Genomic DNA, 27,816 nt, shown 5'->3' on the forward strand with positions numbered 1-27,816 from the left:
TAAAAACACCTGTTGTGTCCAGCTAAGAATTACCCAGCTTAGGTTGAAGTGGATAACAAGAAAGTTTTTTAGGTAATTCTTTCTGCACACTCTCATGTAGTTAGAGGAACGTTTTTTACTCGGAATTGCCAGTTATTTTTAAACACATAAACATACAATTTCACATTGTTCATTTATTGAAGTTTCAGCTTATAGCTTCCAGTCCAGGACCGCGTGGGAAGAATTGGGTTCTGCAGCTGTGCTCCTCTGATAAATTCGCTGGTCAGATGATTCATCTTCCGCCACACTGCGAGCGTCACGGAGCTGACAGGAGAGCAGGTCTCTCATTGACATCACTGCCAGCCTGCAAGTGCCCGATGAGTCATCGATGTCAGTGTTTGGCTAAAACCGCCAAGGCCCTGGTTAAGTCACCCTGTGAATTATATCAATCACAATCACAATTAAATGTAATTTGATTTTAGGCAAATTAAAATATAAGGATGACATTTTTGGCATCGTTTTGCTGAATGAACCATGACATCTCGACTAAGTGTGGTACACTTGAGTGCCTTGCCTAAAGTGATTGTTGCATAAATGTACTTATCACCTCTTTACTTGACCGAGTTTACGCACAGTCGATGAAGTGATTTAAGATGTCAAACCTGCTGAACTTCGAGACAAAAAGGACAAATAACAGGATGACAATGGGCCATGCCTCCGTGCCAAGGGTCACCTCAGGAAGACTCACCAGCAGGGGAGCCAAGTACTCCTTAGTGATGAATCAGCAGTGCAGGAAGGACATTAGAGAGTTTGGCGCACTAGTGCGCACTAGTGCAGCATGATATACCAAGAGAGGTGCACATGGGGAACTCGTGTGCTGGTCTGGACAGGAGCGTCTGGTACCTGTAGAACTCCACTTGACGTGGCTGACGGCAATCTGACTACACAGCCCAGCTCTGAACAAGTCCTGGGACCTCCCATCGGCTTCTTCTGACACGATAACTTTCCAGCAGGATACAGGCGCATCCTCAGGCTGCTTGTACACAGGACAGAATCCTACAATCTACGGTACCAGCAGCACCACACACCACTAGCCTGTGAGTTTCACAGCAGATCTCCATTGGTTAACCCCTTCTAATGACATAGGTTAATCAGCTTGATTAAAATCTATTGCGTCGACTCGATCTGTTCAATAAAATGTCAATGCGCCCGTTACAAAAATATTTAACGTTGTGGTAACTGTGAATCTGTTGCAGTTAGAAGCGATAGGTCTGTTCTGATGCTCAGTATCTAAATTCATTTTACAATGTTTAAGAGTTTCAAAACAACTGTTAATTTCAGTGTTATGCAATGTAGAATTGAGTCTTCTTGCACATGCCGTCTCCCAGACCTTCTGGGTGAAATCCAGCTGCATAATGATGAGCTACAGCACCAAACCAGCATCTCCAGCAGTGCTGCTTCACACAGCCCTTTCAGCCCACTCAGCTGCAGAACTAAAGCACCACCCCCACACTGCGTTATCACGTTAATCCTATTAATCGCCAACTAATTAATGAAGGAGCTGGTTGGTGCAAAATGATCTTCATTCACTAGAAGGGAAGAGATTTGGGTTGAGTCTCCCCATGTATATAAAGTAATTTATCTGCAGAAGAGACCATCCGAAGTGACTTGTGTCATCAGTCACTTTGGTGTGAACTGTGGCTAAGTAAAAGCAAAATCAATGAGTTCCATACCTGCCCAGAATGCCATACATGTGAACAGGGGGCTGCAGAGCAGTCTGCTGCTGGAGTATAACACTCACATTCATTTAAAAAACTCATGTAAGCAGTCTGAATGCATGAATTGCATCTAAAATAGACTTTAGGCACAGGTGGCACAGTGTTGCGACAGCTCTTGAGTCCTGGGTCCGGTTGCAAGGGTTATCTTCAGATGCTCTGGTTTTCTCCTGTTTTCCTTTCTTCCCTGAGATGCTTTCAGTGTTGGTGCTATTTCAGCTTGTACCCTGTTCCTCTGGTCCAGTTTGCTGCAACACTTATCAGGAATAAGCAGCTTTCCGGAAATGAATAAATGGGTGGACTTTATTTCAGGCGCTTGTTAAATGGACACTGACAACAAAGAACTCTGGCACCATCTGGTGGACATTACAGAACAGTGTACTGTTAGAGCTTGTCCATTCACAGCCTTGGGGACTCAGAATTGCCACAATTTTTTCATCCCAACCATTCTGAATCGGGAGCCCCAGACTGTCACAAAGAACTCCCCAAGCTGTAGCTTGAAGGAACAGCTTCTCCAACAACATTTTGAACTTATCCTCCTGTAAGCGTCACAATCTTGAAACCCGACTACCCTGTGCTGGGTACAGATGGGTCAGACGTCTTAAAGGACAAAGCAGCAATGAGCCTGGCTGTACTGAGGTGTCTAAACACTTGCAGTTCATGAAGAGGACTCAGTATAATGATAATACATTGATAAATTGATCAATTCAGTTTGTATCACGAAAGGTATTTTATAAAATATAGATTAATATTAGAAACCTTTTTGTTTCTGCTGTACACTACACATTTTATTTTGTCTGTGGAATACAATAATGGTAAAGATAGATTGTGATCAGTTAATTAATATTTCATCAACTGTGAAGCTACTACCTTCACATTAGCTCTGAATGTGTCCTCAGGTTCTCAAAGTCCTTCCTTCCACTTCCTCACTCCTGCTCTTGGGGCAAATCCATCACACAAGCACTGCGTCTCTTCACCTAGGCTTCTATGTAGGACTGGAACATTACTATAGAAACCTAAGGGTTATCATTATAAGGGTAACAACGGTATTGACAGATATCTGTAAATCATAAGCAACCAAAAAAGAAAATGTAATTTTAGCACAAACACAGACTTGTATTCACCTTGCGGAGAAGTGCTGGTGAACTATAAAGTGACTTATGCAGATATACACGTAAAAAAACGAGAATTTCACTCTCCAGATCGCGTGTAAAGACACTCGCAGGTGGGCAGCCTGCTGTCGTACAGTAAAAGCCGACCGGGGAGAAAAGAAAAATGGCCCCCACCTGTCGCAACACCTGCGAGCGCTCTCCGCCACTCTCACCTTCCCGCCGCGCGGCCGCCGCCAGTGGAGAGGAGCGCTCCAGACGGGTAATTGACTGCGGTTAAATCACCACCTGTTTCAAGCGAGAGCCAGCTGACTTCAACAGCGGCTGCCGCAGCACTGGGGCTCCCCCGCCCAGCGGGGACGCTGAACCGGAGCCATTCCTGGAGAAGAATCAGCTGTGACAGCAGGACACCTGGCATCAATCACCAGCCCCCGTCGTGACCGCCGGGGCACGCGCATGACCATACGGCCATCCCATGTGTGGCACTTCTGGGCCAGTCGCCGCCACACCTCCCTCTGCAACTGTGGGCATTTATAAAACTCAAGGACGTGTCTTTTTACTGCTACCCTTCATGCGAAATCAGTGTTACGCTCTGAGTGTTGCCCCCACACCGGGAGAAGAGGAGGGGTCGCCTGTTGCCACAAGCTGCAGCGCTGGAGCTCCAGGACAGCAGTGCAGAGAGATGCCGAGTGGTCCCCTTGGTCTCCTCCAGCCATCTGTTGCAGCCCGTGCCAGTCATGTCCAGGGACCCAGCCCTTGCTTCCTTGCCACAGGCCAAGCGTGTGCAAAGCCCTGCTTTTACAGAGAAGACACTGGATCGTTTTAGACCTGAAAGCTTCCAGAGAGCTAATGGGAGCTCAAAGGCGGCGAGATATTTGTGTGCCAGAGCAGAAGGTTAGAAATTGGAGCTCCTTCTGAACTTCACACTTATTTGAGCAGGTTGGTCAACTTCGAATTGAGACGTCGAGACGAGGGAACAGCAAGTCGGCGTAAGGAAATGGTAGCAACCCACCTGCCGATGCCCAGTGAGCAGCCGACGGGGGAGTGAGGAAGGAAGGGAGTGAAACGATTGAAGAGATCCTTTGGGCTCGCAGTGGAGTCGAGTTTGAAGTACAGAATATAAGCGTCCTGTTCCCCAGGGACGGATTTAAGGCTCAAACCTGAAAACAGCGGCTAAAGAGACGATCCTTGAGGGCAGTCAGGAGTCCGGCAGACTTGAGAGGGCTCCAGCTGGGGTCTATGTATAGAAAAATCAAGATTGCTGGATAACAACAAATAAGAAACCCCTGCACTCAAATTATTTATTCTTATTTCTACATGCAAGTTTTCCACAGAGTTGGAAACAAAATGGCGAGGTCAGTTTCATGCTGGACAGGGTCAGTCTAAGTGAGGTTGTCCGCTAATTATTTATCACCCCTGACCTCAGCCTAACTGAGAGAAGGAGCACCCAGTACCAGCAGGCGGCCCACAGCTCTGAAAGCGCACATGGGTGCCGAGCGACATGCACAGGGCAGGAAGCCCAGGCCTCCATCTCCTGCACCAGAGACCAGTGTCCATCAGCCTGCATACAGGCAGGAGCTCCAGTGGCGCTTCCAGATCCCGCCTGCAGGGGGGTCCTACTGGGCTCCTGCTGGGCCAGACGAGTAAAGTGGGAGAAACGGACAAGCACGGAATTAAGAGGAGGAAGCAATGTTTTTTTCAAAGAGATCCCAGTTCTTAAGAATTAAAAAAAACAAAACATATTTGTATTTGCAAAACGAACACTAAAAAAAACATGTCAACAAAGAAGAGTTTGTGGAGCAGGTAGTCAAAAATCTGCTTGATTCTAAGGAAGAAAAAATGGCTGATGGAAACATTGTGACTTATGAGCTGCGTGCAGTACAATGTCACTCGCAGTTTTTGAACATAAAAGACACTAAATCCCACTTTGAGGATTCAATGTTTCCGCTCTGAACCGCTTGCAAAAAAGAAAAGAACAACGCTTCCCTTTGCTCAGAAGCGCAGTGCGTGAAAACAGCAGTCGTGCGTCAGACAGAAAACTATTTATCGGAAAATAAGTGCTTTGTCTGTCTAGTTCAACATAAAATATTATTGTTCTTCCTGTGCTTCACCTGCAAATGCCAATATACTTTTCACCCAGTTAGGTTTTCCATGCCTTCAGGCTGGCGCTACGCATTAGGCTGCCACCACCCACAGATATCCAGGTGCCTCGATTTTACAGAAAGATGCTGGAAGATTGTTTATGAAGTGCGTTGTGGAAACTCTCACCCACCAACTAGATGCAATTAAGTGACAGAAATAAACGCACCACTAAAAATAATAATTTATAACATTTTCAGAAACATTACTAAGCTAGAATCCTGTAGTGCACAAAAAATATAAATACTGATCAGAAAAGTGGTAACTGAGCTTTCTAAACTCAATGGACATGACCTGTAGCACCTGCGGCCTTGAGACTCCAGAGGAAAAGGGCTCTAGGAGGCTGAGGACACTCAGAGTAGACTGAAGGAGGTAATTCATCAGCTCATCCTGCTCCAGTCTCAACACTCTCAGGCCCTGCAATCACCTGGGACATATTCAGCAACCAGATGATGTCTTTGTACTTGGGAAAGTAGCGGGCTGCCTTACAGGAGACGGTGTGTGGAAATGACGGGCTGTGATTGTCATTTCAGGTGAAAGTTCCCAGCTTAAATGCACACAGGTCACCTGAGGAGGAGGAGGAGAATGAAGAAGAAAGACGCCACATTGAGGCGGCAGAGATATGGGCCAGGTGAACGTATCAGGTGAACAGAGTGGGATAGGATGTTTGAGAGAACATGGGTCAAAGGATATTGTTCTATTTCACAGTACGTAGGCCATCACAGTGGAAGCTTAAGACATTTCTCTCCTTTTCCTGCATGGCTTAGTAAAAAATAAGCTGGGAGCCGCTAGTAATCTCTAACAATAAAGCATCACTTAGGTTATGGTGCTTGCTTCTGCATTATTCATAGCTACTCCAAACGGAACTGATAAAATACATTTCCAAGTGTTGCTACAGTATAATATGAGATAACGTGCCCATTAGGCTAGAATATTGCAGGACTGTCACTTTTAAGAAAAGAATACAGTTAAGTATGCTTGAGTTACATAGGCTTCCCTGCAAGTTATTACACTACACAGATACAAATGGAAAGATGGATTGATAAGTTTTTAACTTACAGCCAAGAGATTAGATATGTAAACTGTTTATATGACAAGGTATGAAACTGATCTTATCTATAAAAGCGAGACACTATCACAGCATGGGAGCTAGCCGCATAAATGCAGTGAGACAATGAGCGACATCGCCCTCCACCAGCCACAGCTGAGAAATGAAAGTTTTTAGCCTTGCTCTCTCACCAACAGATGGCAGTGCTGTTTCAAGCAAGAGAGACGATTTAACAAGTTGTAAAAATGCAAGCCCTACAGAGCTGTCGCTTAAACACACGCGCTTAAAACTGCCCATTCATCTCCGTCCATCCTTTTTTCATCCTGTCGAAGCATCATTCCTCCGATGGCATTTTTCACTCCACAAGTATCTTCATCACTCTGCATGCACGTTTTCATTTGTTTCAATTTTATTGCCAAATCCAAACCCACTTGTGGCTGGCAGATCTGTTCTGCGTGAGTGTAGGCCGAGGAATCTTGCGAAGGAAATACCACGCCCAGATGCTCGGTTAGTGCCTTGATGTGGTTCAGAGCCTACCGCCATTTCCAACCTCTGCAGCGGATGAGGTTTTAGTCAGACGTGCAGAACCTGGCCTTCTTGGAGTGGGTCCCCCAGAATCCTGCCTTGAGGAAAGCCCTGCGGAAACCTCACTGCGGGTTACCCTACAGGGCTTCCATCTGCCCCAGGCGGCGACCTGGACATCCATCCCTACGTCACGGCAGCATCCTGCTCGATTCCGCCAACAGGCAGCAAGGCTGCACAGAGGCAGGGCGGGGGAGTCCGGGCGCGTGCTCAGTATGGCCCCGCTCGCGGCTCTCCGTGGGTGTGAAAGCCCTATTCCCACCCCTGTTGTTTTTGTTTGGATGCACCGTGGAAAGCTGCCTATACGATTCCTCCCCAAGGCGGGAAATTACAGCGCCGAGGACAACGATCCGGCTCCAGTAATTTCAGCTTGGCAACCAGCCCCGCGGCTGGCAGGGACCTTTTACAGTTTTCATTCATGCATTACAAACAAAAGGAAAAAGAGGGGATGAGGCCGATTTCGGAAGGCAGGGCTGCTGAACTAAGGCTGTCTCGTCTGCGAGCCTCTGTCCCACCCCCAGCCTGCGGAGAAACATGACGAGCGTGCGCCTCATCAAGAGCATCCTGCTCCACATAGTTGTAAATTACTGCTTTGCGCCTCACTAACCAAACCAACCAGTCTTCAAAATGTTCCTGGCGAAAGGAGGGACCGAAGAACAGCACGTCAAGTGCTCTGCTAGGTACTACCTTTCCTCCAGTTGACTTAAAGCCAGATCACACGGGGAAAACATGACACTGGATCGCGCTGTTCGCCGGGAGGCGGTTCGAATGCCAAGCCCCGTCTCCCAGAGCACGTGCCCTCCCCCTGCCTCCACGCTGTCGTGACAGGCGGAGCCCTGACGCGTTCCAGGCAAGAGAGCTTCCAAAGCACCTTGGCAACGACGCACGGCAACAAACAAATCAGCAGGCCTGCCAGGGGCCAAAAATAACCGGAGCTGAGCTGCAAAACAAAGCCAGCAAGTCTCTTCTCATCAACTTGGTTTGCCAATTTCTGTTTTGTTCTGCTCGGCTACTTCAGCGGTCACAAGCAGCCCTCGTAGGTGTCAGGGGGTTCATATTTCCCCTTCTAGATGAGGTTTGTGATTTTTTTCCAGCTCTTGGAAATGATGGGAATATGACACAAAGCTGTAAAGCCTGCTGACCTAGAACTACAGATGGTCCAGTAATTCTGATGGGGTGGGAGGGGTTGGGGATCTTCACTTTGCTGAGAACAGGTGGCAGCTCATTATTTCTGTGAGCATCCCTGACTAAGCCAGTCACACAAATCGCTTGCTCACATCATGAGTAATCATGACTCAGTCTGCCAGGAGAAACCAGGCCAAGTTCTGCCCCGAGTATCACGCCTCTCACACACCAGACTGAAAATATCGAAGGGAACCCTTGCCCACCTGCATGTCAGCCAACTGAGGGCAACATTAACATGGCTTAAAAAAAAAAAACATGCTTTTTTATAAACAATTTGAAATAATCACCTTGTGATTTTCACCTCCGCAATCAAAACAAATCAATTTAAAATCTCATCTTGGTAATGGCCAACATGCCTTAGAAGCTGTAGTTTGTCTTGTAAAAGGCACACAAGGGTGAGACAGCAGCAGTCTCCTTTTTATGATCTATACAGGGATGCAAAAATTAGGGATTTTTTAAGTAACAAATATTCCTCTCTACCCCTAAGCATCCTCCTTTCCACCCTGACCCCTGGAGTCAAGAAAAGGGAAGCGAACACCAGTGAGACTGAAAAATCTTTCGGAGACCTCGGATAGCTTCAGGCTCTTCAGGGAAGGACTGGAATGAGACGTGAGAGCCAGGAAGGAGGCACAAGCCAGTAACATCACAGAGAGCGGGAGCATCTTGTCGGCAACCGTGTCCGGATTGCGGAGAGGTGAAAGGAAAACGAGACCCCGCGCGTCTGAGGGGGCACAACTGGCACAGCTGAGCAAAGCGGTGTGCTTCCTTCTTGCGTTCAGGCTTTCAGGTACAACCCCTCTTCAGAGGCCCCGCGAAGTCACTCCAACGCGATGACCGCCGAGAGGCACCCTTTCTTAATGCACTGACCACTCTCTACACAGCATGTTGGGCTCTGAGTTCTTAGAGAAACTTTTTAATCTAAAAAAAAGTTAATAACATTAAGACTTCTGTTCACTGGTGTGACAAGAGTTATTTTTCCCAAAGATTAACCTAGGTTTCATGTCTGCATCAGCTTCAACTACTTGGGAAAATTAGTCACAGCAAATGTCTGCCACATTTTGTCTCAACTGTAAAAAAAATTGGTTTAACATTGATAGGCAGCAGTAAGATCAATACCTCAGTCAATGAGTGATTTTCCACTCACTTGTAGGCACTTTTTTAAAAAGAAAACATATCTGCCTACTCAGCTCATCCTTGCACTTAAGCTCTTGTCCTTGGCCATCTGGGACAATGGAAAGATAAAAATCATATCTTTCCAATGCATTCACTCTCATCTCCGATTAGCACAGCGCGTCACATCCGAGGCAACTGGAAAACACTCCACCTTATCTGTTCTCTGACGCCTTCAGCAACGTCAGAACATGTCGCATTAAATGTAGAAAAACAAACGCTTTTTCTCTGCTTGCTCCTTGTCCCTGACCATTCACCACTCAAGAGGCAGTTACTGCGCACAGCTATCAAGTTTGCAGTGCTTCACAAAAATCCATTGACTGCAGACCGTCTGATGCAAGTCCAATGGTATTTTTTCTAGCGAACTCAGTTTTAACCACAAATAATTAAAATCATTTTGAGGTGGTTGTAACATTAAGTGAAATAGTGAACGTGCACCAGAGAGGTCATCTTGTTCAATCGAACAAGTAATAGGTTTATTCCATGCTGAAAAAAAGAAGAAAGAGAACACAACGTTTCGGCCGTGGAGCCTTCTTCAGGTGTGAGAGAGACAGGGCAGTAGGCAAAGGTAAAGTAGCGGGAGAACAAAGGTTGAGAGGGAGGAGGAGTGAGAGGCGGGAGCAGGGGACAGAAAGAGAGGCCAATCAAGAGGTGTGAAGTCAGAATGGGTGCAGAGAGGTGTGAAATGAAACTTCCAATGAATGGAGAAAATTTAAAAGAACAGTAATCTGTCGTTAAGGGAAGGGAGAATGTGTGATCCTAGCTGCAGAATAATTTTAGTTTCGGTGGTCTTTCTAATGTATGAGTTCGGAAAACCGTCTTTGAGAACACAGACGGAGAGATTAGAGTGGTCGTGGCCGTCAGAGGTGAAATGAGAAACAATGGGCTTGGAGAGATCTTTAATCTTCACAGCCCTGACGTGTTCTCTGAAGCGGTCTCCGAGTCTCCTTCCTGTTTCCCCAATGTAGATGGCTGGGCATTTACTGCAAGAGATACAGTAAATAAGGTTGCTGGAGGTACAAGATGCTGTCTGGGTGATCCGGAATTGTCCTGAGGGGCCTTGAATGAGTGTGGTGGTGGCTGTGTACTTGCAGGTGATACAGCGAGCTCTTTTGCAAGGGAAGGTGCCTGGTGTGGATGGTTGCTGAGGGCGGTCAAGGGAGCTGTGAACGAGGAGGTTACGCAGATTAGGTGGTCGGCGATATGAGATGATAGGGCGATCAGAAAAGAGGGCCCCAATGGAGGGCCCTTGTTCAATCTTGTTCAATCTGTGAAGAGAATGCAAGATATAGGGGGCCCCTCAGCAGTCAAGGCAGAGTTTACCAACCTCCAACCAGAATGCTGAACAGTGCAGCTCACACAGCGATGGGAAAACAAGCTATCTCATGGGCATCTCGGTCTTCCAAACCAGCTACTGCAGAAGACTCAGCCCTACATTCACAACCGTTGTCTGGAGATTGTGTAATTTCAGGTCCATGAGTGCGCACACAAAAAAAATACCAGTTCCAATGCGATTGTTTGCTTTGATTTAAAACTTTATTTCAAGGGATTACTAAATGTACAAGCCGTCAAAAAAAAAAGTGATGTTCTCTCCCCTTGTCCCCGGCCCCTCAGCTCTTTCAGTCGGTGATGGAACTTGGCACAAACTACATGATAGACTAAATTCTGTCAACAGGAAGAGATTATAACAGACACTTAGGATGTGTTCAACCCCATAGTTTTCTTTTTAAACCATTCTCTGCCTTCTTAAGAGCCCCCTTCAAACTTGTTAGGAAATCCACATGACCTCCTGAAAACAATGCAGAGATGCGCAATGCATCTTTCGCAACAAAGCTTAAAAATTAAAAGACTGCAATTTAAATAAAAAAACACCCCCCTTAGTATAAACACACCCAAAACAGAAAAATCAGTTTGAGAAATAAAGCATGAGGAAAGAGGGGAAAAAAAACACAGGAGCAGAAACGGACTTTGTCTTCTTTCCTATGGTGCAGTTTTGCCAATAGAGATTTCCAAAAGGCAGTCAACTGCTACCGCACAGCAATGTTGGATTTACTTTGAAACATTATATTAAAGGAGACTGGGTTTGAAAATGAATCCTAGGTAATTGTCACTTTACAAAATAAAAATGGCGCAATTTGTCTGCAACAACTACAGTAAATCTCAAATTCCTTGACGGGGAATAAAAAAAGACTGATGTATATTGCGCATCAGTGTGCTAGGTCAAGCGCGCTAGTGGCCGCAGCTACTAGCATTAAGGCATACTGGCACGGGACAGGGATGAGGATAACCTGCGTTTCACCCCTTCATGCGAGAAGCGGCTTCAATTGCTTGTCACCCCTGTAAATGCGGTGCAGAGGCCCCATGGCGTCACCGCCTGCTCGCCAGGCAGCTTTCATGCAGACCAGCCAATAAGATCAAATCAACAGTCCTGTAGAAGCCGGGTAGGCCTGACCTACAACTCAATCTGGAACATCGCATCGCCCGTGCTCCCCACTGAAGCGGTGGGTGGGCAAATGATTTTTTGGATGCTGAAATAAGAATGACAGGCCAAGGGCCTAAGAGAACGTAATTTCTAGCTCAGTGTCTTAACTCGTGTTTCATATTTCAGTTAAAAAATGCCGCAAGAGAGCACCCCTTTGTAATTGCTCCACAGGCCAAGTGTCAAACAGATGCCGAGAATGAGCACATTCTTTACAGATAGAAGCCGTCGCCTCACAGTCAGAAATGAGAGAAACTAACAGCACTAGGACAACACAGAACAAGAAGATATCCAGACAGCTTCACTTATACTGCCGAACTTTCTTCCCAGGTTTCCTCCAGGACTAATTATTCCTAAAGTGCTGAATCATTTAGCCACAATGATTTAATCTACCCAGGCTTGGAAAAACAATTTAAAATAAGCTTGGCGAAATAATTGGTTGTCTGTTAATTAGCTGGTATGTGCCAACATGATCATGGTATACTAGCATGTGAAGACATGCAATTTGATTTTAAAACCATACAGCAAGTTGAAAGGATAAGTCCACTATATCTACCTTCCAGAAAGAAAAAACGCTTCCAAGTCCAAAATACTTTAAAAGAGGAGAAATTTCATTTTATTTAAAAACGTTAAAGGAAGCTTTTAAGAGATCTGGCTGGCTGGGAATCCTCCCACCCCTTCAACAATGAAATTATGGAAACACTAAGATACACAATGAGATGAGTGTTGCCATTAAATGTTTCTTGACACCTTACAGTGGTGTTGAAAGAAACGTTCTATAATCCAGCAGTGTGACTGGGGTGAGGCCTGTGTTTCTCCATGCAGGTGGCAGTACCTTTACTGGCAGATTGTCATCTAGTTGACAAAAAAAAAATGACAGGAAGCTCTTGGGACAGTAAAAGGGCAGGAAGAAGCTTTTCTAAAGCAATGCCTTCACCCTCGTTAACGGAGCACTTTCAGACTAGGGCACAGAGAAACCGCACTGCCCATTCTCTGCCAGCAGGGGCACAGACAGAGGGGTGGCCGAGAGGGAGAAAAGGCAGAGGGAGGGAGGCAGCTTTAACAATAGTGATTCTAGAATTTAAATAAAAACTCTAAAGGATGATTAAGAAACAACGATTTCTGCTTTATTATAAAATCTCATTTGACCTCCTCCCTCACCCCCCCCCCCCAAGAAAAAAAAATCATAATTACTGCATTCAACCGGAACCTTTTGGACACTGTGCAAAAGTTTACTGAACTAAAAACATTGCTGAGGTTTCCAAAGAGTGATCTCTGCACCCCTCCGCTCCCTGGCCCCAAGAAGATCCAATCCACCCCTCCAAAATACAGAAACTGATTTTTGTTTTTAGGGTAGACAGAACAATCCAAAAGGGACACAATCCATCACCTATCAAGTTCCAACCAACCACGATACAAAAAACAACATGGAATCCTTCACCACAATTATGAAGCTAAAATATAGAGACATTTATCCTTTGTTAAAAACACGCTCCACCAAGCAGACTGACCACGTAGTTCCATGCTGCAGGAGGCTCATGACTGCGAGGGCATTTTTTTCTTAATTTTCTCAATTCAATTTTCTAATCATCATCATCATCATTAACTCCCCCCACCCACTTTCTATCTACTGAATGCAGCAGTTGTGACCGTTTGCGTCCTTGAACTTCAGGCGCATCTTGGGTCGGTATTTTTCGAGGTAAAGCAGCTGTTTGGAGTTGAAGGCTCCACGTCTCTTCCTGAAAGGCAAGCAGGGGAAAAATGTCTCGATTATAGGTGCACTAAGACCGTGTCCAGACGCAACACCTTGTCCTGTCTTTAGGACAACAGGAATTTGAAAACGTACGGTTTCACGCTTTGAACTTGGCCCCTAATGAAGCCCCTGTAACACTCGTTTGATCACCCGCCTACACACGTGCTCATACAAACGTCCTGCTGCCCCATGAAGCATTTTCAGGACAAAGATGACTGATAAGACCCAGCCATTTTTTGCATGAATGAAATGCATGTGCTAACCCAGCTGATGCTCGATTGCATGAAAACTGTTTTGAAATTGAAATTGCTTGCTCTCTCTTAGTCAAGGTCACTGTTTTACAGCAAGGGGTCAGTAGTAAAGAGCACAATTTATAAACTAGTTTGAGCTGCCTGAAGTGCAACAAATACAAGATTCAAGGCAGCAGCAGCAGCATGGGGGAGCGGTCAGGCCTCTGGATTCCAGGCTTAAGGGTAGCAGGTTCAAATCCAGGCAGGACACTGCACTCAGTGTTATTTGGTAAAGTCTCAGCTCTATAAATGGGTCCCCAGAATCAATAAATGAAAATTTGTTCTCAATGGACTTGCTTGGTAAAAAACAGTAGCGAAGCCACTCCAAATTAACCATGATTTTACACACACTAAACAGAACCACAATTGTAAATAGGCTAAGAGATCCTTAGTCAGCTCCATGGCAGCAGATTTGTGATGCGGTGCTGTTTAAGATGATTCTGCTTATATGATGAAGGAAAAAAATAAGAGGGGTCTTGTAATAACTGGGATTATTATGCAAATATTAAAAAAGCTACAGCGAGAAACATGTTGACAAGCTTACAGGGTAGCAAAGAAAACCACAACCTGAAACAAAGAAAAGTTTGAAATGTTTTGGATGAGTGAAGTCCTTCAAATTTAAAGATTCCAGTCCATGAAAGAGGAGGAGTTTCAGAGTAAATTCACTTGGAGCTAATTCTTAGCAAGAAAGAATTCCAATCCTTAAAGAATACATAAAAACAAAATTCCATTTTAGTCCTACACTAACTTCCATATGAGTCTGGAACAAATATGTACTGGAACTAGTTTTAACACGTCTTTCAGCGGTACTGCTTAAGGGATCTGACAGTTCCATAGGTAGTTTTTGTCGACTAGCCTCAGCCTAGAAATCTTCAGTCTGGACAAAATCTATAGCATTGTATAACCCAGTAATTCATATTACAATCACTCTCCTTCACCTGCAACTGGCTCTAGTGTCTTAAAATACACCCACTGCATTCCCTCCCACAATACAAGGACCAACATAACTTACTGTCGTATAAACTGGACCGCATCCTCATACTTCATTCCACATTCAATTAAGGCTAAGGCCACCAGGACAGGTGCTCTGAAAGACAGGGAGCTGCATTTGAGCGCTGGGGAATCAGAAGTCGGCAACAACAGCAAATGAGAACAGAACCTCTCTGCAAAAGGTCACCGAGGGTCCTGACAAGCTCAAGATGCTTCATGACATATCCGCCAAGGAAATGAAGCACTGGACCCCTCCAAATCATTGTAAACGCTGACTGAAAAAAGAAAATGGCAGTGCAGTAGGCAATTTGGAAATAGTGGAGTATAATAAGTTCATCTAAAGACCAGCCTTCAGGAGAACAAAAAAAATCAACCTGTCGAAGGAAGTGGTTACGAAAAACAGACTGGTATCTGTTTTAGATTAACACTTAATCGGAAGTTCCAAACATTACAAACTGTTTTGACATGAAAAGCCAATGTCATACTAGGGATTGGCCATGAACAATCTAGTTTTTAGCTTTCAACTTCAAAAACATTTTACTACCCAAAAGCTACAACAACAATGCAATGCTCACATATTCGCACAATCTGCCAATAACCATTTACAGTAGTTGGCCAGACCCATCCTGTTTGATAAAAAAAACTCTTTGATACCCAAGTTGCAGAAACAGGGTCATAAAATATTCACCAGCCCATAAATGCCGACAGCAAAATGCTACTCTAAGGCAGCTTGGTAAGGCAATAAACTTAATTCCTGGAAAAAGAACGATTGCCCAAGTCACATATTTCGGGAAGAAGAGTCCATTCGTTAAAAATCTTTTAATACCACAGTACCTACATAAACATATAAAGTCAATAAACCCATCACTTGTCACTCTGCTCTACCGGTATCATATCACCACACTTCTGCTGAATTCATGCAGTGCTGTGAAGAAATAAAGATATATGCAACCAGACTAGAACTGCCCTTCCTCTTCAGACTCGGCTCCTGTGTGGTCTAGCAACATCTCGTTTCTTCCACCCACATTTTCAATTACACTGCTGGTCTTCATAGCTGCATAAGTGTAACACTTTAGGTAACTGTACCATTAATGAAGTCAATGCGTCATGCAATTAATTTAAAAAAAGGCTTATGGAAAACTCTATACCTGACTAATGAAAGAAAAATAATTAGCTGAACTGAACGCCGGTTGGAACAAAACCCAGAAGATAAGGCCGTCCAGGAATGGTGTTTGAGAGGCCAGCGGCGGCGTACAGCAGGGAAAGGAAATGTGTGGTTAAGAACAGTAAGAAACCTCCTGAAACACTGGGCTTCTGCCACCTGCTGTCAGGTCCGGCAATGTATCCCTGCAAAACACACCCCTCCCCCACAACAGGGCCCGGGCATGCTTGATTCACTAAACAGGAAAACAAAAGTCATGGGATTTAGTTTAAGCAAAAGAGGAAAAAAATAAAAACAAAAAACCATTAAAGTCAGGCTCTCCTGCACAGTAATTTGGTTTTTCTCGTTGTCTCTACACTGGTATTTAAGTGGCTTTTTCAGGCCTAACCAATGTTATACTTGGAATGTGGTTATTTTGCAATTTTTCTCCCAAGTCGCAGAAGACTAAAATTACCCTATCATTTTCATTTGACTATGTCTTTCCTAATGGCTCTGGGTGCCAGATCACAGCGGCTCAGCCTCCTTCGGTCAGGGCAGGACCCAGGAGGGAGATTCTTGAGGTTGTGTGTGGGCTGGATCCTCCGAGTGACAAACAGAGTGAAAATGCAGACTTCACCCACATGGCTTTCACACTTGTCATTTTCCTTTGTTCACATAATTGGTGGACGAATTAAAACATTCGAAGAACAATAAATGCTTCTAGTTAAAAAAAATTGTGGCAAATCCAGATTCCAAATGCCTCACTCACAAGTAACTAGAAACTGTACAATGTTTATTTCAAGGGAAAAAAAAAAACTTATTGGCAATGAAACAAATGAATACTTGTAGCAGTTCACTACAAATGTTTAAGTGCCGCTGACAGCATACATACTATACGGTACAATACAGGAAAATGACACTTGTGATTTCTATTTCATTTTAAAGTCTTCAGAACTGTTTAAATGCACCTATAAAGCTGAAAAATAATGGCAAGAAACTTTGTCCTGAAAAATGTATATATGGATATTAAGAGACCTTAAAATCCATTCCAATCAACCTACATACTTGACCACAAGGGTGTTTATTCATCTCTGCTACAGAATGCCCAGTGAAGTAAAAATTTTGTAATTTTGTACCTTGTTTCAGTGCCAATAAGTATTTTAACAGAATTCTGGATCATGCTTAAGACAATAGGAAAGGTCTTCCAGTTAGGTATTGATACAGAACAGTTCAGGAGCAGGAGTATTGCTGACCTCTTGGCCATGAAGACTGTTCTTTAGCCTGCAACAGCATTACAAAAAAAAGAGCTGTACAATTTTGCAATTTTAAGTGTAGATAAGCTTACAAAGAAAACTAATTTGTTCAATGGCAGTCATATTATATGTTCAGGTGGGGAGCTGCGTCAGCATGCGTAGGCTGCAAAGGAACAAGTAACGGGTTTATTCCTGCTGAAAAAAAGAGGAAAGAAAACATCGTTTCGGCCGTGGAGCCTTCTTCAGGTGTGGCCGTGGCTCCACGGCCGAAACGTTGTGTTCTCTTTCTTTTTTTCAGCACGGAATAAACCCATTACTTGTTCCATATTATATATGTGAACAGAACATGACTTTTATTCACAAGTCTACAAAAATGCTTATGTAAACTAAAAATCTGCAAGAAACAGCTACTTCTTTTACCCATCTTTGAAATGATCTGCATGGCAATGTCTTCTCAGCGGCCGACTGCTATAAGCCTCTTAAAGGAAGAGCGCAGACTAGCTCCCTGTAGGCCAGGCTGCCTGGCAGGAGAGTGACGTCAGAAGGGCGACTCCCCCCGTCACACCAATGGAAGCCACCTAGTCTTCACACATCCATCCTCGGCAAGTCCAGGTCTGTGCTGCCCACTCACCGGCCCAACCCAGCCACGCAGTGCACCGCGATGCAGCACCCTGGCTCCTCCCGGAACTTTGTTTTCAACAGATTCAGCCAATCATCGACGATCTGGCTGGGGGGAGGGGCTCCGTCGTCGAAGGGCCAGTCCTGAAAGAGGGAAGAGGAGGACAGCTCTTACTTGCCAGCTCAAACCTGAGCCACGGTTTTAAGGCATTGCCAACGTGCAGCAGAGCAGCCTGAAATCAGAAGACTCGAGACTACGGCGCGGGGTCGCCACTGAACGTTGCCAGCATTTGTAAACGGAGCACACAGACAACCGGTTCGCCACAGGACAACCGGAAACCTTTGATCACTGCGCCATTTCAAAACAGTTTTCCTGGCTTCACATCCCTCTGAGATAAGCCTAAAGTTGTTAGAGACAGCAATCGATTGGAGTCAGACTTTGGAACAGCAGTGCTCAAGGATGCATGCAAATACTAAGCTAAATACCATTTGAAGAGTTTTTATTGAAGCACAGAAAGTGAATTTGTCCCATTAAATGAATTCAAACAACATTCAAGCTTATACATTCCTCATGTGGCAGAGCTTAACTTCCACTGAAATTCAAACTGTTTTTCTTCAGAATGTGATAAGGGCAAAGAGCCACAGATACTTGGGAGTACCCCCCAGAAACCAATGCCATCTCCAGGAAAATTGCAACACCGCAACTAAGCAATAGAAGTTAGTGAGAGTCCTGAAGGTGAAGGCCGTGCCTGCAGCCAGGGGAGTGACATACAGATGACATCTCCTGTCTGGGGCATGGAGTGAGGAGGTACCTTTCTACACTTGGGGGGTTTCAAAGCTATGACCTGGGGTGGGGGATCATCCCTGAAGACTGGCCTGTGTCTGCTTGTGTTTTAGGACTGCTCAAACACACAGATCTCCACGTGGAAGTGGCCCAAGTCCAGCCAATCGGGATTCCCACACAACGCTGGACTTGGATGCTGTATTCCTGTGGATCCCGCTGTCCACGGGAATACACCTCGCACTCCCGCGGACTTGCACGAATGGAACGCGTGCAGCTATATACTGACCATATTTGGGAAAGAGGAAAAAAATAACTAATGAACGTAACTTATGTCCAAACATTGTGAGCTTTTCCTAATTTTCATTAAAAAACAAATGTAACTATTAACACACGTCACATCAAACATTAAAATATTTTAACAGATGACTGCAGAAGACTGCAGAGGGTATAAGTCACGTCAGTGTTCATCTGACAAAGGGCAAAGCTCTGCTTCCCGAAGAGCGGGGAGAAAAGCCTGCTCTCGGTGACATCCAGTTCCTTCTGCTGCTGAAAGGCCTGGACTCCAGCTGAGCCGTGGATGAGCCTTTCTTCCCACACAGTGCCTGCCTGCCCTCTGGACAGAGCTTCTCCACTCACGTCCGCAGACCGCAGAGAAAGCAGAATGGACACCTGATGCTCTGCTGGAACCTCCCAGACTGCTCCAGCCCACACGCACAGTCCCCAAACCCCTCACCACCAACACCTGCGTTCACACTGCGCTTCTTAGATGTCAGATTGAAAAAGGAGGATAAAATATGAAGTGCGATTTTGCAGTTCAAAACCACTGCAACTATGTAGTCTATAGGCTTTAAATCTGTACATACTCCACAACAGCAGCACATTAAAAAACCCATCTGGCCCCCTGCTGTTTATGACAGGACCACATGCCCGCCTCCCTCACACCCAGGAAACACGGGTATTTCTCGGCAGAAACCCAAACTGTGATGATGATACAAGGAAAGCATTCAAACACTGAACTAGGTTTATCTATACCCGATGAAGTGGTAAAATTCCAGAATGGTGCATAGACTCCAAAGTCATTGACCAAAGCAAAGCGTTGACTTGTGGGAAGACAGCCATGCTTTGTTCTCAGCTTTCATAACCCTTTTCTTTTAGCCACAGTCATACCGCTAAATGAATGTCGCAGAGGTTCCTCTGCATTACACGAATCCAAACTCGACTCGTAGCAGAAAACCTTGACCAAGGCATTCTGTACGAATGTTTCAAAGAAGGACAAAGAAAAGGGGTCTGTGAAAGTCTGATGCATTGACTGGGAGAACGCCTACAGATATCTAGAGCACCTCAGACACCTCAGGTTCGCCAGCCAGAGAGATTCACTCAGCCCCCTGCTCTGATTCACTCCGGTTCCTGGACAAAGACTACCTCAGTCCCTTTCAGTAAGGGAGGATCAGATTCACTGCAGGCACATGGTGGGGGTGGGCTGGGCTAATGGGGGTTCAGGTCTTGCCTGACCCAGTTACTGAAATGGTTGAATCACTTCAACTTGGTAAAAATCGACTTCCCTGCTCCACGAACAAGGGGAGACGATCTGGAAAAGATTCAGACAAGGAGAGACAGCAGAAGCTGCTGATGTTCAGCTGACAAAGGCAAAAAAAAAAACAACCTTTAAGACTACCTACAGCTGTGTTTTTGAAAAAAAACACCTAAAGCCAATACAAAGAACCTTTCTAAATTTAAGCACTACAAGATGTAACAGAAAAAGGCTTCTCAATTTACCTCTGCTGGCATCAAGTCCTTTACTTTCAGAAATTCACTTGCACTGCTGCAGCCTTCTTTTAATGTACAGCCCTCAGCTCAACACCAGGGGGAGCACACAGAAACCCACTGTGTTCCACGACCCCCGTAAAACCTTTGTGGCCTGAATTTTATGTTTTCATGAAAACAAGTGTTTGTATTCTTGTATCAGACACAAAAATAACATTGCTAAATAACTCATTCATTCCTAATACTACAACAATATGTAAAGGCAGAGGGACTTGGAATCTGGGCTTCTAGCCTGGTGGAACTTGCGAGTCCATCGAGTTTCTCTGATGGGACTTAAGACAGGTCAAAAGGGCTTTTCTGTCAGGGGAGGCTGGTTGTCTTCCACCCTGCACTGCTGTGGATTGCTTAACGTCCAGACTTCATCCACCTGTATAAAGATTAATTTGCAAGACCTTAATGGAAATGTTATACATTCCCCTAATGAGTACACGAAACTGAGCATCCATACACACACCAATGAACATGCTTAGGATGTGCTGTACATAGCAATATGCAAATTTTAACCACTTTACCCGATGAGAATCAATTAAATTCTTATGATTATGAATACCAAAAACAGATCATGTGTGTTTTGTTCTATAATATTTAAAAAGTTAGTCATAGGAAAGAGAAAGTACACCCTCTTTCAATTCAATGGTTTTATATATCAGGGCATAAATAATCGTCTGGTCCTCACTAAGCTGAACTCGAGCTCCAAGCAGATTAGTAAAAGGGCATCCTCCTCGCAAACAATGGTCACAAAACTGTTATACTTAAAAGTTTTTTTTTTAAAGGCAAATCACACGATCTGGTCATGGAGAAACAACAGGCATGCAAAGTGAAAAAGTGGGGCTCATGTCAAGTGGAAGAGATCAGAGGTGGATTTAGAATCACAGATTTCATTTTTATTTTCAAAGCATTAACATCGACTTGTCACCTAGTAATAAAGCACAGGCACTATTGCTTTTTATATATATTTTTAGATTAATCCTTGCTGGGCTCACGGTAAGCACTCTTGGAAAATGGTCAGGAGTCTTTGCTAATCCTCTAGACCTCAGCCGTGCACATAAACAATTTAATACCAAAGATGAAAGACTATCATTACATTAGCAGCTGCTCAAATATCTTTTTCCATAATCACTCAGCGCAAGAGAGGGGCAGGTGAAAACATGAGTTACTGTAAAATCTGATGGAAAATTGATTTGAGTGGAGCTGCTCTTTGGACAGAGGACAGGGTTGTAAGTGGAGAAAGATGATCAATGGGAGAGATGGAGATTAACACCAAGGAACAGTGACCTGGAAGACCGGACGAGAAGAAAGGCACCAAGTGTTTAATTTAGCGTACAGACTCGGCCACGTCTTCGTGACAGAAATAAAACAGCTGCAGCTTCCAACTAGATGGTAATGTCGTCAAATTATTAGAACACAGAGAGAGACTATTTCTAAAGCCATGAACAGTCTTTAAACAACATGAGTCACACTAAACAACATGGGCCGAGGTTAAATCTGAAGTCTCATTTACCTTCCAATCACATGTGACATGGCTGATACTGGTGGGTATATCAGCAGTTTGATTTAATCCCAGCTAATGCAACAATAAAAGCAAGGTGTACTGTGCACAAGCAGACTGGCAAGGAGGGATTTTTGCGTGTGTACCCAGCGGGGAGTAGGCGAGTAGGCCATTACTTTGTTATATCTTTTCGTCATTGCTGTCCACTTTGGGGTGGATTCAGCTTTAGCTATTCCCCAGCTTCAGTGAAGACCGGAAGACAGAAGGCAGATCCTAGCTTCTGTAATGTTGAGCACACGTAATGCTGGCTGCACACATCCCGGCTCTCCTGAAAGGCGAGTCTAGGTCACTCACCATCGGAAGACAAAAGCTAAATGCAACATCTAAAAATACACACCTAACATGCTTTGGAAACAGCATAATGTCTGAGACGCCATCAGCCTACTACTCCACTGGGCCCTTTCAAGAAAGAGCCTAAGGAAGCCTTTCATGTTCCTCAGTGCGACGTGTCCTAATCCAAACTGTAGCAACCCAGGTACTCCTCCCCACACAGTCACAGAACACCGGGCACAGCCCGGCCAGCAAAGTCCCAACTTATATTTAGCACGGACAGCTGCATCAGGATCTGGGAATCGGCTTTGAGGAGACCGGCAGGCCATGGATTACTCCCCGTTGGAGACGAGGAGTCCCGAAAACTGCAGGCGTCAGGCAGGGCTGTCAGCTGCAACTTTGCTGGAGGTTAGCTAAAGCAAAGGCATCCGTGAACAAGAGGAACAGAGGACCCTTTGTCTGCCGTCAGCCTCATATTCTGCATGATAGTTCCTGGACAGATGACGGGAATTCCCTTGTTAACACCATCTAAGACAGCAGCTAAAATACCCTGAATCACATATTTATAAATGTGTCCCCTAACCAACGTGGGAGAAACTCAAATCAGCCAGAAGTTAAACTCGCTAGGGGTCTGTTCATCTTTTGAATGGTTAGTAAGGGACAAGGTACTGTACCTTGCCAGCATTTCAGTATACTTTCCACAATTACCAAAAGCCCCTCCTGCAAACAGCTCTAGAGTCCTTATACAAACAGCACCCATGCCCTCTCATACGCACTGCTGTACATGCTTAACGAACACCCAATATTCCGGCAGATGAAAAGAATTGCCACAAACCATAAACGCAGAGGAATGTTAAAAGTCTGATGCTGCAACAGAAGCAGAACACTTCCGTCAAGGTGCTGACTTCACAAAATTGCTGCAGTCCAGAGTGAGTGGTCACTGCCACAGTTCCTCAAATTCACCCTAAATCGGTTCTGTGAAAAAAAGTCTTTCTGGCTTCATTTCTTTTACCGTAAAAGAAGATAAAATTAGCTATGTTAAAGCAGCTTACAGTATTTCACGTGGCTTAAAAACCGCTATTTTGCACAAAAGGATCAGCATAGTATCAGCTAGCAGAGCTCTGCACAGTGCAACAGGTCTCCAGAGCAATCTTGACTTGTGGAAGAGCAATGTTACGGCAGTAGTTTCCTGTATGAAAGTCTTATGAACAAAACCCCAGACTGAGGCAGTTGCATGTTAAGCATAGTGTGATCGAGGTATACCGCAAACTTATCTGGTCACTGCCTTCTCGCATAGATGCCAAGGCGCAAAATAAATATGCGTATGCAAAAAAAAGAGTGCTGACCACTCTGAAGGTCCATCTGTATTACATTAGAAAGTTCATCTGAGCAGTTCATGAACGGAAACTTCAGAATCACATGGCAATGAGCAACAGAAAGGTCTCTTACCAAGACTTGAATCCCTTCCTTCTCCACTGGCGCTTTGTCGTAAGTGGCATCGCAGACGCGGACCAGCGTGTGGACTCCGTACTTCTTTAGCTCCTGAGAAGCCGAGAAAGCAGAGAACCAGTCATCACAGCTTTGTGAGAAACCATTCTCAGAAACGCCATCATGAGACCACACGAAAGGGGTGACAGGCTGCCAGACCGCTGAATGCAACAAGGGCCTGACCGACCAAATAAGGAGACTTTCATCTTTTGCAGTCGCGCACAAAATAAGGATCTGCAAGGGATATGGGACTCAACCTAAATCCTAGACATTGCAGAGTTGGGCAAAAGCCATTTTGCAACTGGTCACAAAGTACTTGGCATAGCATGGAAGAGCAATGAATATCACAATTCTTGATCTTAAACCTTAGACATGTTTCAAGAAAACCACTATCTTGAAAGTCAGGTCTTAAATAACCACTAAGGCAGTGAACATCACGCCACAAAAGCTGCTTTATAAACTCTATATACACTATGTACTGTATATTTGCCAGCAGCTGAAGCTGAAGCTCAGCAGGTCTGAGCCTGCCCAGTACCTGGATGGGAGACCTGGGAAAAACAGGCTGTCGCTGGAAGAGGTGTTAGTGGGGCCATTAGGGGGTGCTCACCCTGCGGTCGATGTGGGCCCTAAAGCCCCAATATAGTGACAGGGACACCATATAGAATGCTATTACTTATATACACTAATATATAAAAAGCTGTCCTTCGGATGAGATGTAAAACCGAGGTCCTGGCCTCTCTGTGGTCATTAAAAATCCCAGGGCATTTCTTGAAAAGAGCAGGGGTGTTACCCCAGCACCCTGGCCAAATGTCCCCCTGGCCTTTACCAGTCATGACTTTCTAATCCCCATCTCTGAACTGGTTTCTTCTGTTCTCCCCCCTGAGAGCTGGTGTGTGGGAGCGTACTGGTGTACTATGGTTGCCGTTGCATCATCCGCGTAGACTTTAAAATCCTCATGCTCACCTACAAGGCTTTACATGGCTTGGCACCTCAATACCTGTCTGAACTTTTATCGCCCTACTCCCCACCTCGCAACCTCCGCTCTTCAAATTCTGCCCTCCTTACTGTCCCCCAAGCCCGTCTACATTGTATGGGCGACAGGGCCTTCTCCTGCTATGCCCCCAAGCTCTGGAACTCCTTGCCCAAGGATATTAGAGAGTCACCTTCTCTAAACTCCTTCAAATCCAGACTCAAAACCCTCCTTTTCAGAAAAGCCTTTACTTAACTGCTTCCATTCTTCACCCCTCTGCTCTTCTTAATACCATCTTCCACGGTCTCCTCTATTGTTATTGTTGTATTGTTGTAATTATAATTGTGTCCTGTCTTGTGAAATTTTCTTATTTATTGTTGTAGTCTTCTTATTTATTGTTATTGTCATCCTGTAAAGCGCTTTGAGAAGCCACCTTTAAAGGCGCTATATAAAATAAAGTTTATTATTATTATTATTATCCAGGTGGGGCTGCACACTGGTGGTGCTGGAGGGGATCCCCATTACCTGTAAAGCGCTTTGAGTGGAGTGTCCAAAACAGTGCTTTATAAGTGTAAGGAATAATTATAATGGACCTCAAGACCTCAAAAGAAAAATGTGGGGGTATCTTACAACAGTGAGGATGAAAAAAGTCACATCCAAGGTGTACATAAAACACTGACTCATGGCTCTCAAATTTAGGACACCTCAACCATTAAGTCTGAATATGACTTGATAACAGTGCACTGGGACTTACCTCTGTGAACTTGTTCAGAGTGGTGTTGGTGGGATTGTGGGTTATTAGAAACCTCATGCTTTCATAGGTGATCTCGACGGGGGCAGGACGGTTCATGTTGGCAAGTAAAGAAAAGACTACGCCAAAAAAAGGTCTAAAAAATTGCAATTAAATTTTAAAAAAAGTGGACTTTGGCTCAGATGTCAGCGAGGACTTTTTTTTCTTTACCGGCAAATGTGCCAAGTAGAAATATATATATAAAAATTAAATTACAAAACTTAAATAAGGGGGGGGGTAACAGGATGTGGAGAGAGGAAACAGGGGGAGGGCAATAAGGGGTGTCAAGTCCACAATGCCCCCGAAAAAGAAAAGGGGGGGAGGGACTATCCTTCAGTCATCCAATCAGACAATTGCAACAGATTACCCCATTCAGGAGAGGTGGTCTGATTGGAGGTTTAGAGAGAGGGGGTGGAGTCAGAAGACAGTTCAGCCTGTGACGGTACAGGGCGTGTGCCAACGACTACGAAGGTCCCCCCAGGGCTGGTAACAGCAGCAGTTTAGTCCCAGCTTGCTGGCGTCCAAGGGCGTCTACGGGGGCTTCCGGGCGGCGTAGTCTCGGCAAGGACAACCGACGGTTCACTTGTCCGCGAAGGCGAGGTGCTGTGCCTGGCAGAAGTCTCCGCTGACGCTCAGAAACGCCATAAATGTGCGGACCAAATCAACACAGAAACACTGCAGAAAAACAGAGATGGGGGAGAGGGCAGGTCAGGTAGTGCAACGCAGTCACACGCTTCAAGAACTGGGATTTTTCAGAGAGTCAGCCGTGTTTCTTTTTAAAAAAATCCTAAAATCTTCCGTACTACCTTGAGGTTTCGCAAGCAGGAGCTCGCTTCAAGACGGGAGCAGATTTACTAATTAACCTGTGGTCCCCTTGCATCACTCGAGTCAGCTTCGAAGTGCCTACTGTCCCATGACACACCAGCCTGGTCCCTTGCAGCAGGTAAACCTATAGCACCAAACATTTCTGGAGTACACTGAAACTCAATACTCCCGAGGTGTGACTAAAACAGAACACTACAAGTCCTCCACTAGGCGCCTTCTCACCAAAGCATGCCTGTGTCCTTTCACTTGTCACCACAATGCTCTTGAACAGGAGACACCGGGGGCTGGAATCCATTTTGACTGTTTGAAAAGTATACTAGTCAGCACTGCAAGCAAAGGCTTACAAAACTCCATTCAAGCAATAATAATAAGGGCCTCCCTGGTCATGTGAACAAACAAATAAAGTTTGTTTTCACAGGCGTAAAAACTGAAAAGTTTCTCCTCTCACTTTTTGAAATCCTCACGAACACCACGCACTGAACAGGCCAAGTTGTTTTGCTCAGAGAGGAGGTTCTGTTAGAATGCATCCTGGCTCCGGAAGCCTGCTGGGACCAAAACTCTCTAAAACTGCATCAGTGTGGAAACTGGTCACAAGGGTGCAGATTACACAGAGGCAAGACTTCAAAGAGCCCTGGCTCTTATGTTCAAAAGCACGTCTGCAGTGGCAGAAGCCCAACAAGAACCTGCACTTCAGTTCCAGTTGTGCTTTGGATGAGATCCAATGCAGAGCTTTAAAAGTAGCGGCTATTTTAAGACCTGACTAATTACTAACCAATCAATTAAAAACGGAATTCACGGGATCGACAAAAATAGGGCCAACATGGCAGCACTACTTTAGAACTGCTTAAAGAGCTGTCTGGAAAGCAAAGCATATCATAACTTAAGAAACAGTATTTTAATCTTGCACATTATTAAAATATATAACCAACAGACACTGTGATAGTAAAATTTATGGAATCTTAAATTTTAAAAATCCCGACCCCACAAATTAAAGTGAAAAGAAATGAAGTAAAATAAAAGCTAAATTAATTTGCAATATGTGGAGCATTTCACAGTTTTTCCTCCCTACCACCACACCTTTGACACTTTCTGTAGGGTTCATTTTATATTGATTCTATGCAACTGCAGTTTTATTTACAGGCGTAGCAAATAGCACCGTACAGACCTGCATAGGTCACTGCCTCTGTGTGTTGCTTACAGCTCGCTATCTCACTGCACCATCGCTGGAGTTTCTGTAAAAGCCAGACCTCTTCCCCTTTGCCAGGAACTCATGCAAATTTCACTGACAGATGACATCTGAAATTACAGTGCTTGGGTACAGAACTCTGCAAACGCTACATCACAAAGCAGAAAGACCACATGCAAAAGAAGAAAAAAAAAGAGCAACCCAGAAACCCCATCTAGCTGTGAACTTTCTCGTGGGGACATGGCAGCCCACAGGAGCAGAGACAGGTGCTCCTGTCTCCAGGCCCTGCACCAGCGTGCTTGTGAAGCTCCCAGACCACACAACGTCAACACTCGCTGCCCAGCTGCTCGCAGGCAGAGCTGTGGCTCGGCTAACTGGAGCACACACACCCTCTACGAGCGCTGTCGCGCGAGGCTTTGCAGGAAACGCTCTCAAGCAGCACGAACCTGTCTCTGCCAGGGCTGTTCACCGACAGCGAGGGTACAGCAGGGGCTTACACTCGTGCATCTCCTGGTTTGAAAAGCTCGGAATGAACACTAAGCTGACCTGGAGCCTTCCAGGTCTACGGAAGAAATTACAACCTAAACTGATCAAAAACCATCATCTTGTTATGAGTCTT

General features: G+C 45.0%; 1 protein-coding gene and 1 long non-coding RNA gene across 12 annotated transcripts in view; both read right to left on the reverse strand.

The window, feature by feature from the left end:
• Window positions 1-155: 155 nt before the first annotated feature.
• Window positions 156-9,442, reverse strand: LOC107077495 (uncharacterized). Of its 11 annotated transcripts, none has more exons than XR_001478513.2 (6): window positions 5,430-9,442; window positions 3,041-4,100; window positions 2,625-2,770; window positions 1,713-2,028; window positions 883-1,113; window positions 156-412 (listed from the first exon to the last, which is right to left on the reverse strand). It is a non-coding gene; the product is annotated as an uncharacterized lncRNA (long non-coding RNA). The 11 variants fall into 11 exon arrangements; XR_001478511.2 differs by having other exon boundaries at window positions 3,041-4,490; XR_001478512.2 differs by having other exon boundaries at window positions 5,306-9,442.
• A 1,059-nt stretch (window positions 9,443-10,501) lies between these two features.
• ptp4a2b (protein tyrosine phosphatase 4A2b) overlaps window positions 10,502-27,816 on the reverse strand; it is a 34,574-nt gene continuing 17,259 nt past the window's right edge. Inside the window, exons 2-6 of the mRNA XM_006631209.3 lie at window positions 25,151-25,861; window positions 23,388-23,480; window positions 17,525-17,655; window positions 14,522-14,596; window positions 10,502-13,205 (exon numbers count right to left, since the gene is read on the reverse strand). Of these exons, the coding sequence (XP_006631272.1) occupies window positions 13,094-13,205; window positions 14,522-14,596; window positions 17,525-17,655; window positions 23,388-23,480; window positions 25,151-25,246 (507 nt within the window). The 5' untranslated portion in view covers window positions 25,247-25,861 and the 3' untranslated portion in view covers window positions 10,502-13,093. The remainder of the gene's footprint in view (window positions 13,206-14,521; window positions 14,597-17,524; window positions 17,656-23,387; window positions 23,481-25,150; window positions 25,862-27,816) is intronic.

This window comes from Lepisosteus oculatus, chromosome 11 (genome assembly GCF_040954835.1).
Source record: "Lepisosteus oculatus isolate fLepOcu1 chromosome 11, fLepOcu1.hap2, whole genome shotgun sequence".
In the NCBI taxonomy this organism is placed as follows: Eukaryota; Metazoa; Chordata; class Actinopteri; order Semionotiformes; family Lepisosteidae; genus Lepisosteus; species Lepisosteus oculatus.